The sequence below is a fragment of the Argopecten irradians genome, chromosome 4, assembly GCF_041381155.1.
Source record: "Argopecten irradians isolate NY chromosome 4, Ai_NY, whole genome shotgun sequence".
Classification (NCBI taxonomy): domain Eukaryota; kingdom Metazoa; phylum Mollusca; class Bivalvia; order Pectinida; family Pectinidae; genus Argopecten; species Argopecten irradians.
This window is the reverse complement of record NC_091137.1, coordinates 35,933,629-35,949,951: the sequence shown is the minus strand read 5'-3', so window position 1 is coordinate 35,949,951 and position 16,323 is coordinate 35,933,629. Positions and strand designations below refer to the sequence as shown.

General features: G+C 32.8%; 1 protein-coding gene across 1 annotated transcript in view; it reads right to left on the bottom strand.

The window, feature by feature from the left end:
* Positions 1–4,185: 4,185 nt before the first annotated feature.
* LOC138321480 (cholesterol 7-desaturase nvd-like) overlaps positions 4,186–16,323 on the bottom strand; it is a 31,255-nt gene continuing 19,117 nt past the window's right edge. Inside the window, exons 2-6 of the mRNA XM_069265206.1 lie at positions 14,196–14,384; positions 10,072–10,259; positions 9,111–9,356; positions 8,430–8,603; positions 4,186–8,036 (exon numbers count right to left, since the gene is read on the bottom strand). Coding sequence (XP_069121307.1) covers positions 7,869–8,036; positions 8,430–8,603; positions 9,111–9,356; positions 10,072–10,259; positions 14,196–14,384 — 965 coding nt within the window. The 3' untranslated portion in view covers positions 4,186–7,868. The remainder of the gene's footprint in view (positions 8,037–8,429; positions 8,604–9,110; positions 9,357–10,071; positions 10,260–14,195; positions 14,385–16,323) is intronic.

The following is a 16,323-nucleotide window of genomic DNA, read 5'->3' as shown; positions in this document are numbered from 1 at the left end:
CTGTATTCCCTGTATAAGTACTGCTCTCTGTTCATAGAAGTGCCTACAGTCAAAGAAAAAGTGATATCAATTTTCATTGGTATAATAACAGGAACAGGCTAGAGATTCTCTTAAATGATGGTGATAAAGATCAGAGTTTAAATTACTTGCTTGGTTTCGTAGCTGGCACAGAATAATGTATTTACGGTCGCCATGATATTTAAAGATATTAGAAATTTCTGTAGTAGGAATATCATTATCTATTTTGATACTTTTTTTAAAAATTGTTCTAATGAATGATTAAATATGAGTTCTATATCTGTTTGATTAAATTCTCTTAGCATTGAGGGAATAAAGCTGTTGGAGTATCATTCAGTTCAACAGCGGGGGATTAAACAGGCGATTATTCCTTAATATGTAAGGAGTATTATTATTATCATTAAAGAATGGTTCAATCAAATTAGTAAGATATCTAGGAGATTCATTATTTACAATTTTAAACATCAATATTGATTTATGGAGTTTTCGTCTGAATTCAAGTGAATCAAGTCCAACTTCAGCATAAAGTTTAAAGTTTATTATGCGATGTTCCTCTTCTCAGGCCTGTTATAATTCTTATTGCTTCTATCTGTACAGACTTAATAAGTCTTTTTCTGGTTTTGTACAATTATCCCAAATGACATCACCATATTCTAAAACAGGTCTTATAAAGGATGTATACATTTTTAAAAGGCTCTTTCTATCTACATTATGTTTTAGTAATTTCGGTCTTTTAGAGGCCTGAGTATAAATATTATTATGTTTGGACCATTTACCATCACTACTGAAAATGACCCCCAAATGTTTGTGAAATAGAACAGAGTTTACAATATCATCTGCAAATAAAATATCAGGATTGAATATATGTCTTTTTCTTGAGAAAAGTACAGTTTCTGTTTTTGAAGGATTAAAATTAATGTCCCACTTCTTTGCCCAATTATTGATATTTCTTAGGTCATTGGTTAGATTATCTGCAATTTCTACATGGTTATCAGTTATTATTTCATAAAGTGAAGTATCATCAGCAAAGAGTTTAATTTTACTATTTACACATTCAGTTATGTCATTAATATATAATAAAAATAGGAATGGCCCTAAGACAGAACCTTGTGGTACACCGGCATTGACATTTTTAAAAGAAGATAGGATACTCTAAGATTACCTCACAAAGAGAAATAAAAACAATATTCTCCGACAAGACAGTGCTGACTGTTCGACCCTTTTTTTTCCCCAACATTCATCTACCTGTGCACAAAGGTCCGAAAACATGATAAATATACAGCACTCCAATGTTCCCAAAATTTATGTTATAAATCTCTTTGTCCCAGTACAGTTAAAGAGACAATTCACTCAGGCTAATTCTTTTACATAACCAAGAAGTAAATTATAGCATAAATGTATTGTTCTACATTTCTTATGAAACATAAAACATAAAATATTGACAAATTCCACGTCATTGTTAAGTATTTTAATTGATATCGTTGAAATATCAAATCGTTGATCAATACGATTAAGCAGGTACAATATGGACGCTGTACCCATACCCGTGCCAAAGTCACGCACGTTAAACAAATGCATTACATAACCACTGAGAAGGTGATAAAATGATTTTTAGGCAAGACAATTCACCTAATTAGGTAAACACAAGTACTGTCAGGGCGATTTGAGCAGTTCTAGACAAAAGTTGTATTACTCTACGAGCAAGGGACAGGGTTCGGCATACAAGAAGTTTGACCACAGTGTGTAATGGCGGACATCGAGTGAGTTTGAACATTTCACACACATGTCACCACCATGGCTTTTCAGGCATATCATAGTAAAACCGACTGATCTAATTTCCCTTAGAACTGTTTTTTTCCAGGTATATGTACAAATTTTAATGTTCTCTTAGACTGAATTGTCCCTTTAATGTTATCGTCAGTAACCGACCGCTATCGCACTCATAAGTCATTATAATGTGAAACGAACTATGGAATCTTGGATCACCAGGGGAAATATAAAATTTGGAAAGTCGGAATCATCGCCAAAAGTTTGATTTATTCCATGTCCCTGTATGATCAGCTATAATGAAAACTCGAGGTCAGTTGTTTCTCGTTCTTTAAAGCACTTAACATTTAATCTGCTAATCGACACAGTTCATCCCCCTACTAGATATACTAGGGATCTCTCATAAAATGTCATTATTAAACTTAATAACAGTTGTCGAGCATTTTAATCAAACAGCATGATTTCATCTTCAATATGTCAGTTGTCACAAAATGCCATTTGACCAACCACTTTGTCTCCGATCGTCCATACAAAGCTGGTTTTATTTTATCATCAGTCATCAACCCCTTGGCAGAAGCCAGATCATGTGGAACAAACCCATGAAATCCTGGATCATCTTGGGGTGCAGTGATGCTACTATCCATCCATGATTTGAAATTTTGAATATCAATAACATCAACCAAAGCTTAGTTATTCAATGTCTTTGTTGGTTGGACTGTGAAGGAAACTCAAGGGTAAACTGCTGACAGTGGAGGTAAGCATGTGAGGTCAGTTGTTATACTTGTTTTAAGCGCAATTAGGCATTAAATCAACTAAAATGTCGACACAGTTCATCCTCGTGGAAATGCTACAGTGATAGACCAAACAAGTTTAAAGATTTCCTCTCATACTTAATAAAAGGTGACGAGCATATTAATCAGCCACGTGATTTCGTATCAGCATGTTTTGAGTTGTGTCTTTTACAAGTACCATTTACCCATCTACTTCGACTCCGAGACTCCATCCAAATTAGGTTATGTTGCCTTGATCGAGTACTTTATCATGTTGACTAGTTAAACCTTTTGATAAAATATCTTATACCCCGCTTAATATCGCCGTTTCACTGCATCATGATGCAAAAAAAACTAAATGTCAAAATTTCATTTATTTGTTTCCCTTTGTCTCACCAGCTGCAGCTTTCTATCATTATCCTTGGGTTTGTATTCTTTATCATCAAAACGTCAAATCAAAACAAATTCAACTGTTTTCTTCGCCCATTATCCTTCATCCATATTAATTGTCAAGTGGTACTTCGAAATCAACTTTTTAGCAGTTCCATACCCAGTTCGATTTTTAACTTACATAAACTGAAGTTTATTGTTCAACATATTGGTAACGAACTTTCTTTCGTGTCTACTAAATTTTGCAATTTACGTTTTAAAACATTTTTGCAGAGATTAAGTGTCGCAGATTTAAAAAGGAAATTTAATGGTTCCGTCAAATACTATTGAATTATATTCTGGAAGATATCAATTCGCGGACATAAATGGATTTACATTGAAAATCCGTGAAAATAAATCGCACGCGAAAAATGGTTTACAGTAAAAACAGTGAGACGGCTGGTTTCATTATCAGTATGTAAAATCCTACACGGTAGCTATAGGTTGTGTTTTTTGTTTTCGGATGCAAGAGACAATTGTTTCGATTCACTATTACATTACAAGCAGACAACACGAAATAGTTTCCAAGGACATACGCTATGCACCACCTATAAGGAAACGGGTAGGTAGTCGTTCGTTCATTCATCCATTCATTCAATGTTAATGTTACTTTCAGAGATGCATAAACAATGTAATAGATTCACAAGAAATGCAAAATATATAATAAATAAAAGGATTTCTTCAGGTACTACAGTCATATACGCGTTCCCGTCGTGAAACGTTTATCCATTGTTTTCCTGACGTCACTGTCACTATATATCAAATATTCGATGGTGTTCTTATGTATCGTTTGGTCCTATAGCTGTAACACTAAACTACGTAGTAATCCCAAAAATAAATTTAAGACACAACAAACACTCTGCATGTTTGTTTCTAAATCCGTTTATTGTCAAAACAGATGTCGGTAAACAAACATAGAACAAAAGAGAGACTAAGAAACAAAGCGTGATAATGCACATAAACATATTATTAGAAAGCTATTGTGTAACTTAAAAATGAAAAAAAAAACATAAGTTAAATAGTTATTAACACACATTTGCTCTTACACGTAAAAAATAACAAAACAGACGATAAGAATTCTAGTCATAATTTCAAACATTTATAAAATAGAAAGGAGATATATGAACACGAGTCTACATTTCTATATTACATACATCGTCTATAGTGCATTGTACGGCTTATACCATTGCATTTTGTAGTAAAAAATAAAACACATTTACGTAAATTCCGATTTTAAGCTTTTAACTGGTTTATTCATGACATTACTTTCTTATTTTCAAACATTCGGAAGAATGGTTCGCCATGTTGAATTACGACAGAAAAAAAAATAACAACAAAATATTGAAAAGGGAAAATAGCTTGAGACATAAAAGCACTGCACCAGATTTTTTTCGTATTAATTAATTTCTACATTCGTCAATATAATCTAGGAAACGATATTATGTTTTACCACCTATCATTTCTCATCAAAAATAATGAGTCTCAAAAGACTTTAAAAGAGTCGCAAAAAGACTTTCAAAGACATGCTTTTGATATAAAAATGAAGCAATGCTGTCGTAAAACAGCTTTGCTTAAGCAAACCTTTGTTAGTATAAGAATTTTCCCTAATATTTGAACATTTAAAGCCTAGATCTGTATTTTATATGGCATTCACTGATATCATCGAAATCTGAATAATGACGTATAGATGGAGATTTATGCCAAGGGAAGCATTATCTGGCAAAATTATCTAGCTTTCATCTCATTATGCACTTGTTTACATATTGCTTTACGTATCATATAATGGGGAATTTAAATCACACTCAAACAAATATGTTAACATTAGCATTTACATTAACAATTTTATAAATTATTTCTCAAAGTTTACGACGCAACGCAAAACTCCAATGAAATGAACTTAGATGTAATCCAAGTTCGAAATCGGCACTTATGGAAATATGCAATAAATGCATAACATGTTCTTAATAATCATATATATATATGAACTATTGATTATAATCTACATTTACATAGTATTCAACTAAAAATATATTCTTCGAAACAAGTAATTACAACATATTTGCTATATTTTATGCATTCACTTCTCATAACAATAAATACAAACATTCAATTGCCATTTTATACATACATACACTATTTTTCATACAGTCTGTTATTGTACATGTATCTATATATATATAGTACCTATCACATAGAGAATTTGCCAATTAAGATATTATTTAATTTGCTTACCTACGCCGAAATAACATCAAGAGTCGACTTAGATTTTAGAGTACAGTGAACTCGAGATAATCCGGATGACGAAACTCTGGAAAATTCACAATCCGGATGATGAAAGTCTAGAAAAAAATTTTCAATCCGGATGATAATAGTCTGGAAAATTCACAATCCGGGTGAAAATATCAAGGAACAGATTGGGTTATTGATTAAGCAAACGGAATTCGGCAGTCTGAGAAATTCGGAATCCGGACGGTTTGTGCTGGGGACGCTATCGTTTGGATTATCGAGTACACACTTAACTGGGTATAATAAATATAAAGGAACATATACAAGGATGATAATTGAAGGTGGTATTGTTCATAAACCTTTCATGCTGAATACAATTTAACTTGTACTACCATATTAAAACAAGCTGTTAAATACGCATTCGAATTAACCCAGTTTCAAGATCCTCTATCTTAAAGAAACTCATTTATTCAAGATTCTCTACAGGAACACTTTAAGTTAAGAAACTTTCTTTAACTTCTGTGATTTTTTTTCCTATTTTCAGTAACTTTCTGAAAGTTAAGGAGCGTTGATAAAACTTAGATTGAAGGCAGTGCAGTAATTATAAACTAGCTTAACTGTTAGTAAAAATAAAACGATTTCCGAATCGATATCAATACAAAATATGAATCGCGTTAGCAAAAAAAAAAAAAATGTTACATGAATAATATGACGTTTGCCTATCAGTTACAAATATTTAAAAATCAGTAATTTGGCCACTTGGTGGCGCCCTGACAAGTTCTCGTGACGTACTCGTGGCTTGAGGTACACGTCACAGAAATGGTAGTTTTGGTAATACTGTGTGTTAATGGACGATTAAGATGGATGAAGTATACAAATAATATTTAAGCATCAACTGAAAGACGTTGGGGTTTGTTATACAGTGTACATATAGACAGAAGATATATAAGTTGGGTTAGCGAAGGGAACAATTGATGAAATGTGCATAAGAATAAACAACCGATTGATTAGATGTGGATTTGATAGATAGATCACTGTACAAGGATACGTCGCTGATGTCTATATAATGTTTATAGTGTTTCAGTCGCCGGGTTTGTCAAATACAATAACGTTGTGCCCCTATGGCCACTAGGAATGTTAAATTCTCCTTACATTCTAATAAATAAAACACACGTATAGTCGGAACGATACATTAAAACAACCTATACAAACTTTATACGGTAAGAGATCAAACGGATATAAAAATGTTAACTGAAATTTCGAAGATTACTTCGACCGTTCATTTGTAATAATTTGATAATATTCATGGAGGGCCATATGGTGTTTAATACCATCGATGTTTATTATTGTTATAAATAATTGTTACATGAGCAGGTAAAATCTTATTTTGTTACACACCCATAATACCTTAAAAACTGACTAATGGACCGCTGCTTTGTCATCATGATTAAGGTCATAAATTTTTTTTCAGGTGGAATCTATTTGCATTAAGTAAAACATTTTTTGATAAATAATAATTATTATCTTGAAAAGATCGTATTGGAAGACAAAATGCCGACAACTTTTTTTCTGTAGAGCGAATTTTAAACATGACATTTTGTTCGATGAAATAATTTTTCCTTCATGGGTTACTGGTTACTTTATATATACTGAACTTTCTATGATCTATTCAACGACTAGGAATGTATGGTATAATGTCAAACTGTTATGGCATTCTGGTTAACATAACTTACTTGTAAATGGTCATTTGTTACAATTTACATTAATTACTAACTTCTATAGTGTCATGTTCCAAAGAAACATAGTGAATTGAAATTGTTCAAGAGTCACAAAGAATCACGCAAACCACGTTGATTCATTATTCTCAGTTTACAATGCTTTCATCCACTATTTTATCTACTTTTCAAGAATTAGATATTCGTATAAATATAAATAAGCGTACTGATAATCTTTCATCAGTACGCTACATTTCTTTATCAATTATCCAATATTACTTCTTTCACACTACGTTGCATCACAGCTTGCTTGCATCTTGTACTAAATGGCTCAACTCCTGGTGGCTGATGTAGATTTTACCCGATATTTATTGTCTTTTCACCTCATCCGAAGAAAATGCTATGTTCTCTTGACTCAATGTCAACAAAGATAAGTTTTCTGGTTCACCATAACACTAGTTATACACATAACATGTTGTTGTACGTTTGTTGTCTTTCCAAAGTCGATTTCCTTGTCTGACTTCTAAAATCAGCGATCACTGCTAGATATTCCAAAGTTGGAGGACGGAAAAAGATAGATTTCTCAAAGTTGAAGTACACGTTGCTAGACTTTCAAACATTGATGTACATTTTCAGATTTTCCAAAATTGGTTAAATTTTCCAGTTAATTAGTTTACATTGCGCGTCCTTCCAAAGATGTAGTTTGCTAGAAATTTCTTATCGGAAGCTAAATGTGGTCTTTGTGAGAACAGGTTATCGTAAAGGATTTCGTTAGAAGTCAATCATGGTTATTGACTTAAACAATTCACTAAACATAGTGGCTTTTGTTGTCGCTTTCTTTCCACTTTTTGTCTATTTCACCTTCCCATTTATTCAGCATGTTTTTGTGTATCATACCGGTGTCTTGAGCAATTCGTCATTCGGTATTTAGTTATCCTCTAGCTCACCATTCCAATGACTCCTTCTGAAATGTCAGTTTTGGACTGTTTTCTGAATAAAACTGTGAATACCATCTCCTATGTTTGGCTATTAGGGAATCCTCTTTCGATTTAACAAACAATGGCTTTCCTGCATATGTCTTATTATTCCATATCATAACATCGCGTTCCACCTGGAAAGAACAGAAGTTGGAAATAAAGGAATCGGCTTAAGAAAATATCTTTATGCAGCACGGTCGTAACAGTATTGAATATTTTGTAAAAGGATCAAAACATGAACCTGGTAGTGGTAAGAATATTAGAATATTGTATACTGGTATACATGTGTTGCCCTTCAAAAACTGTAATTTAGAAACATTTTGTATACTACATTGTAATTATTTCTTTACATATTGCAGACAGGAAATTTCGTCGTCATATAACAAAATCTTATATATCGTATTGCTTGATACATTATGTTATGTGCGCAAAATAGACATGTAAAGCAACATCGTCTTTTACAAAAATAAGATATAATGCAAATGATTATTTTACTTAGAGATGTTATAATATGTCATTATTCTTACCTGAAGTGCTTCTCCAAGCATAAAAAATTTGGCAATAATTGTCGGAACTTTTCTGTCCATATAAATGTTATGAACCATTTTCTGCACCATAGGTTCCACAGGAGTGAGCGACTGTATAAATACACCGTTTCCAAAAGGTGATGCAAACTCTAAATATACGATCGCTGGACCAATCTGGAATAAAAAGACATAGATGTTATATCTTTAACGATATTTCCCTGATCGGAAATGCTTATCATGTTTACAATGCTTTTATCTTGCATTACATGTGCACAATTTATTGTTTAACCTACATTAGTACTGAATTGAGTTGTATAAAGCCAATGACACCATAAAACATGTTTCCGCGTGTGTCTTTTAGTTTCGTTTATATTGCATCAAATTGAAGCTGCATCGCGCAAACATTTACGTTGTTACTATCGAACTAGGAAATAAAAAAAATAAAAAAATAAACATAACAAAATACACACACACACATGAAAAAAGAAAAAGCAACGCGTTTTATACTTTGATAAGCATTGTGACAAACACTAACCGTAGAATGTATTTCTGCCAAAAAATCAAAATGAAATCTCCAAACCAAAAAATAAATACCCAGACATTTAATGTCATACAGTAGCCACGCTACATTTGTTCATTAATTGAGGTTTTAAACCATATTGATTTGAGAATCTGACTCACCTGACGGGCTGTGACGTCCATGTCGATGAGTGGAAGATGTTTGCCGAACAGATTCAGACTATGTGTAAGGTGAAGGGTGCCAATGTGTTTCTCTGGGGCTGGGTTCTGCTCCCATGCCGCTGTCCATTTGTGATGTCCAAATGACCAGAATTTGTTCCACATCTGTTTCAAATCTACTCCTGCAGTTAGCATTGGACCGTGTACCTGAGCTAAGTGCGATACGTCAGCACCATTCTCGGGAATTTCCTGAAAAAAAGGAAGCGTATTATTGCAATGCAATAAAAAATAAGGTGTCAAAATGAATATTTCATCTAAATAATTTGTTTCATACACTGTTAATAATATATGAAGGGGATACCAGAAGATTAAAACACATTTAACTAAGTAACAGATGTATCTAAATATGGATAATTATACAGTAAACAAATCATTGCCATATCGGAAATTACTATGAATGTGCTTTTTATAACAACTATAACGTCATAACAAGATTGGTCGAAATAAGATAGTTGCAAAGGACGCATTGGAAAGCGATACACAATTATAGAAAAAATCCATATAAACTATAAATTATTATCAGAAATTGGTAGGAATATTATAAAAACAATAGTTCATGGACATTCCTTAGTCGTAAAAGAATGAAATTACAACAAACTTTTTCCACCAGTAAGAACAATAGTTACAATGTATTACTGAAACTGGATAAGAGCGTACGTGCGGGATTAGTAAACACATTAGCGTCGTAAGATCTATTCCGTCTTTGCATGTTTCAGAGTTAACTCCCTTGTGGGTAGGTGTCGATTGTTACGTCATTATTTTGAGAGCACAATTCACGTCGTTTTCTCCAAAATGTATGATGTTACGCTCGCAAACACATGACGTCACAACCAATATATCTACCCACAAGTGCAGATAACTCGATCTGTAATATGCAAATTAGAAATATTGAATATGGTAGTACCTCTATATGTGCATTTACGTGATGTTCAGTCCGTCCCCTGTACGTCCACTTGCCATTGTTAATGTTTTCGATACAAGGAATCTCCCACTCCGGCTCATCTTTGTGTTCTTTCTCAGCATGATGCCACAAGTAGATCCACCCGTTTGTTTCCTTAGATATGTACGACTTCACTTTGACAAAGTCTGGCACTACAAATAACACACAGATACAGTATGATACCTTAAACAATAGCTAAACAACACTGGTAAGCATGGTAATCAAACACTGGGGAACTATTCTGTTGAATTTGAATTTTGAATTCTGATGAATAGTATTTGTTGGTTGGTTGATTGAACATGTACATATGTCCTATTAACACTTTCATGAACATAACGTACATTTGAGGAACTATCATATCTAAGAGTTATTCCTCTTTGACGGTAGCCTTCATGTACCTTTCGAGGTATAGGTAGTGGTAGAGTATTACTCGTAGTAATACTCAGACAATATCTTTTTTTTTATATGTGTATATATTTCACATATCAACACGCAGAGAGATAACACAAAAGCCAATCATTGAGCGATCGAAAATTTGTTCTGAAAAACCAATTAATATAGTAAATGAAACGTAGCACCAATGACAACACCATTATGATTATAGCACAACATGCATATCGTCCGACTGTCAACAAAATCAGAAATTAAAATAATAAGCTAAATCACCTATTAGTGGTCGGCATGTTCTCTAAGTTACCAGAGCTGAATCTAGTTGAGATACTTAGCCCATTAAACTGCTGATAAATCTAACCTTCCCTATGTGGGGTATATGCCTATGACGTGTTAACAGACAGAGCGCGCGGAGCTTTAAGAAAAGAGCATTTAGTACAGATAATCGGTTTTCTGTGATATGCTGATGCGATAAGATGACAAACAAGCTATAATTAATTCATCATGTGAAACCCAGTTGTTACAGATTTTTATGTTTGTTAGTTTTAAACCGAGCAGAGGTTGACGCACAAAGTCGTTTGGACAAAAGGATGGGCGTACATCTTATAAAGAGGGTTTGTACGTAGCATGAAGTTAGACAAGGTATAATAAGAAAACTATCCCCCAGGAGACATCAGAAGACGTCTGGCTGAAACGATTAAACGGTCAGACCTCCCGTCGTAAAGGGAAACACGGAACTAAGCCTATCTTCGAACGCACCTGAGACCAACCATACTCCTGCAAGGCCAGAGAAAATGTCTATGATGTTTCAAGGATTAATCTCTATCTGCATCTGTATCTATTATTTAACGTTATCAGTCGTAGGCGTCCAATCATCAAGGAAAATGTTTTGCTAACAAGTAACTTTTGTAAATGAATTGTTTACATGATCGTACGAGATTTTTTTTTACATTATTAAGGAGATTTTTTAAATTTCTTATCGAAGGGAAAGTTTCTGATAGAGTTAAGCAAAAATAAATATAGATATTAGGACTATTTTGTAACTATCTTTCATTCAAAATAGTTTGAATAAATATGAAATATCCTCAATTTAACTGCCTTTTCATGACTGCTAGAACTTTATTGTAACATTTTGAAAGAATACTGCTATAATTTCAATATTCAATTGTTTGTTTTATATCAAATTAACTCCAAATAATATGTACATATTTTATTTATTAATTATCTATCCATATATCTTGTATTCAGCTTATCATCAATTAGGAGAGTTCGTGTAAAGTATCTAAGGATTTATCAAAACAATATCTTAAGATTTTACAGATAACATGTCAGTTTGAAATGTAATTGATATTTTAGGCTCATTGTCTTTTTTCACATGTTCTATTCAAACAATATGTAAAGTAAATTTAGATCATTCTAGAAACATTTAAAGTAGGCTCTCGATGTTATCGGTTAACAGTTCGGTAATCCCCACTATTTCGAAATAATCACTAGTTAGACTTTTTTCTATTTCGGTCCAATGTTGATAGGATTTTAAAACTAACATATGACTCCTAAAGGCGATAGATTGAACCTTTTTGTTTGTATCGCTGTTGCGTTTGGAAACGACCTTTATTTCAGCATGGTCGGACTAGAATAAACAATATGTTTATATAGATTTTGACCTGGATTTCCAAATGTACAACTTATATAATGCATGCACAATTTAAAGCCTGGATCATGTATTCACTACATTAATTCCTTATTGTCACCGTCAGAGATAATATATAGACATAAGGAGCGGTATAACCAAGCTGTGTCTAAATATAGACCAATAGAAAATGTCTTGAAAACACTTAGTATTTTGAGCTTAACTTGAGGACATGTTTAGCCTTGATTTTCACTTTTCTCTGTCGGAATAACGCAATATGCATTTTTGTAAAGGTTAACAGAAACTATATTTATGGTCATTCGATCGTATTCAGAATCGAACTATACCAATGATAATGTATAACCATTTCCTAAGAGGTTTCCTTATATTAATGATAACAACTAACAACAAAGAATACTCTTGATTTTATAGATTTTTCGTGTAATATATTTTTAAAAGATAATTATTAAACTGTTGGATATTTAGCCGAGATTTTCTGTGTGGTGTGTATAATTTTCTTTCATTAAGAAACCTTTATAATAATATCAATGAAATCCTTTTTAACCTATTGAATTAAAATGTGACATTTGATCTAACCTCTATGACCTTTCATTTACACCTCCATTCATAGTGTGTTTTAAAATGTTGGAAGTGTACACTTACATAACGAAGTTACACTTAATGACCTGTCCAAAAACGGGACTAAGTTTTTGACCAGTTCATGGTCAATGTTGACGGTTGTAATTAATCGGATTAAAAGAATTACGTTAAAACGGATAATTCTATAAAGAGACTTTATTATAACTATTGTAGAGGAATTCATTGTCAATGGAATTAGCCGAATTTGTCTACATTTCATCGAAATATCACTTGATTTAATCTGATAAAAATGGTTCTTGCCTAATGATACCGTTGCCTGGATATTAATCCAAATAAATATCCTGATTTTGATTGTACCAATCCTTTCCTCAAGTGTCTGCCTCGCACTGCATAAAGATATTTAAATACTATAATTATGAATATTCAGGAATGATAATAGGATTTGAAAATTTATTGGCAGTTTATTATGAAACTGTGCTGATACGCAATACAAAGTACTGAAAACCGACCGAATTTCGCGGCGGCATCATTTTGCGTTTCTTTGATTAAAACATATTTTATTGCCAAATGTGCAATGGGATTGACACAAGTTGTACAACTTATATAAAGCCCTTGACTAAACGACACCGAACATATGTGTAAATCAGATCAATGTCCTTGTGTATGACTACAATGCTTAATTGTTCCTTGTAGTTTGATTTTTTCCACGGCGATATATTTACATATATTTTTATTTCTCATGAAATACGCGAACTTAATGTTTTGGTTTACAGTAACTTCCCGAAGATTGGAGGTTGGATAATGGGAATCGGTGTCGGTAGTTATGTTATCACATTCCTTAATGTTGTCTTTCGCTAACAAATAATGCAATGACGAAACAAATCATGGCATCAGCGCAAGTACTATGATACTGTCATTAGCTGGTCTATGTATAAAACTATCAATTCCTTCGAAACGTGATTTTTGTGAATCATTGCGTTTGTAATTGATAGATTCCTTTTTCTATTTTAAGCAATATAGTGTATTAACTCCACAGAACCAGCTTCTGTGAATATTGGATGCGATAAACACTTAATGTCACGATTCTACTTTTCTCCTTTCTATATTAAGCTTTTGTAATCAGGTCAGTATGACAATATGCATTCCAATATACAGGAAACCCCACTTAATTTGAAATCTGTTACATTGAAATATTGCTAAATTCGGAATGAATTATAATCCCTGATCACATATACCCATAGTCTTTCTCCTTGGTTATATTAAAATCTGGATAATTTGACGAGATTTTCCATTCCCCTAGGACTTCAATGTAGCCGTATATCAATGAACATCACATATATTATAATTATTGCGTGTGCTTCACCTATTTTAATTTTTTCAATAAATCAGTGATTGTGAATTTACTTATATTTTTTGCAGCGAATTGACATGTAAATCTTAATTGATTGGTTCAAAATTAAGTTAATACCTTTGTCAGCATACGGTATTTTGGTCGCCTTGCCGTCCTTTCCACGGAACTGCCAACCATGGAATGGACACTCAATACAATTTCCTACCACACGGCTTCCAATCCCTAAGTTTGCTCCCATGTGGGGACAGTAGGCATCCAGAACGTGACTTTCACCATCCTCTCCACGAAATACTGCTAAATTTAGACCTGAAAATAGAAGGGATACAATTATATCAATTAGGTCATTAGTTGCGAAATTCATGTACTTTATGTACACATTGTAGAATACATTTCATTACATTTTTCAACGCAATGACTAATAAATAAGATAAATAGGTAGTGTTTTGATGTTGAAAGAAGACCATTTGTGTAAATCATAAATGATTGTATGTTTGATTCCTGTGTGCAATTCCATATCATGTCACCTTTGTTTAAAGCTCAGCAAGATTGTAAGTTCGAATCAAGGACATCTACGCCCTTGTTTCGAACGTAAAAACTTTTACAACTACACTTATCTTGGTCATGGCAAAGTTACACTAAAACTCATGTTCATAATACCACCTTTAGGTTTGCATTGTCTACCACAGTTTCATTTCACAATATCAATGTTTTATTTACTTTTTTTCCTGAGTATTTACCAGTGTAACACTTGATACGGATCTTATACCATGTATCGTCAACTTAAAAGTTTCTGTCATCCTTGATACTTAAGGGGTTACTATTACTGTCGTGTGTATATATATATAACGAATTATAGTCACCACTGGCGTATCGAGGGTGCTTTACAGTGAGGTAAACGGTATTACATCTACAAGAGATATTACATGGTAGAGTCATCACATTTCCTGGATGTTTACATGTTTACAGTATAACATTAAATAAATATGTTACTTAAAAACCGTGGCGCCATTAAAGCATTGTTGTTATGACGCACAGGTGAATTAAGAGTCATTTAATGAAATCCGCGATAAACTCTAGAATTCCCCACCTGCTTCCGTTGACAGGTGTACCGCACAAGCTAATGTTATAAACATAACACTATTTATGTGTTTTAAAGAACATAAAACAGCAAGGAAAAATGCAAGATATGCATTTTAATACAGTTTATTGATTCGGTAAAATGGCAAACCTATTAAAAAACTAAAACATGCACACATGACATTTTAAAACAATACTCTATGTATATGTCAGTGTTATCAGAAGCTATATATTAAACTGAGAACTTTAAATTGGTAGAAAATATATTTTAATTTGTTTCGCAAAATTGATGAAACGTAAATGTCAAATATCCCCAAGCTTATAATGATATGACATATCTTTTTAGTAATATTCAAACCATTTGACTCCATCATGACTGCTTTTTGATAACGGCTAAAATTTCTCCGAATATGCTCCCCATGTCCGCGAATAAGTTGTTATTTTACTTATCGCTTATCAATTTAAAGCGTAGACTAATGCAAATTAATTAACACTTAAAATCAATTGAAATGCATTATCTCTATATTAGCAGCATTATTAGCCAAAATAAGTAATGGATGGTATTATATGAACACAATGACAAACATTTAATGCGCTTGCTCATTACTTACAACAAATGCTTCCTTACAACCAACCCTAGTATGTACATTCATATAGAAATATCGATCTCATACTTTATCGGAAGTATGCAAATATAGATATAAGTGTTAGTTGTTATCATTTTACGGAAAATATTAGTTGTGCTCAACATATGTGTACATGTAAGTACTTTATGTAGTGGTTTGAATTTTTCAATATATTTCATGAGTAGATCATAAGTGGTTGCACTCCCGATGATATATAAGAAAAAAATAGTTATTTTTATATTCGTTATTCAAGAGCAAGCACGAACCCCAGTTTGTGTTTCCATATCAAGGGTTTCCATATTTACATTACGACGGAATAGAAAAAACGTTGACAATACCTTATAAAGCAATGACACATTCATAGCTTTAAAACGGAATTTTACGTAAACATTACATCTATGTCAAATGCGACATGAAGAATAACCAGAGCCATAGACAGCATTAAATGATAACTACATAACGGGGTTTTATTTTACACACATAAAGCACACATAGATGAAATATCTTTTTTTCGTATCTAGATGATACCTATGATAGCTATA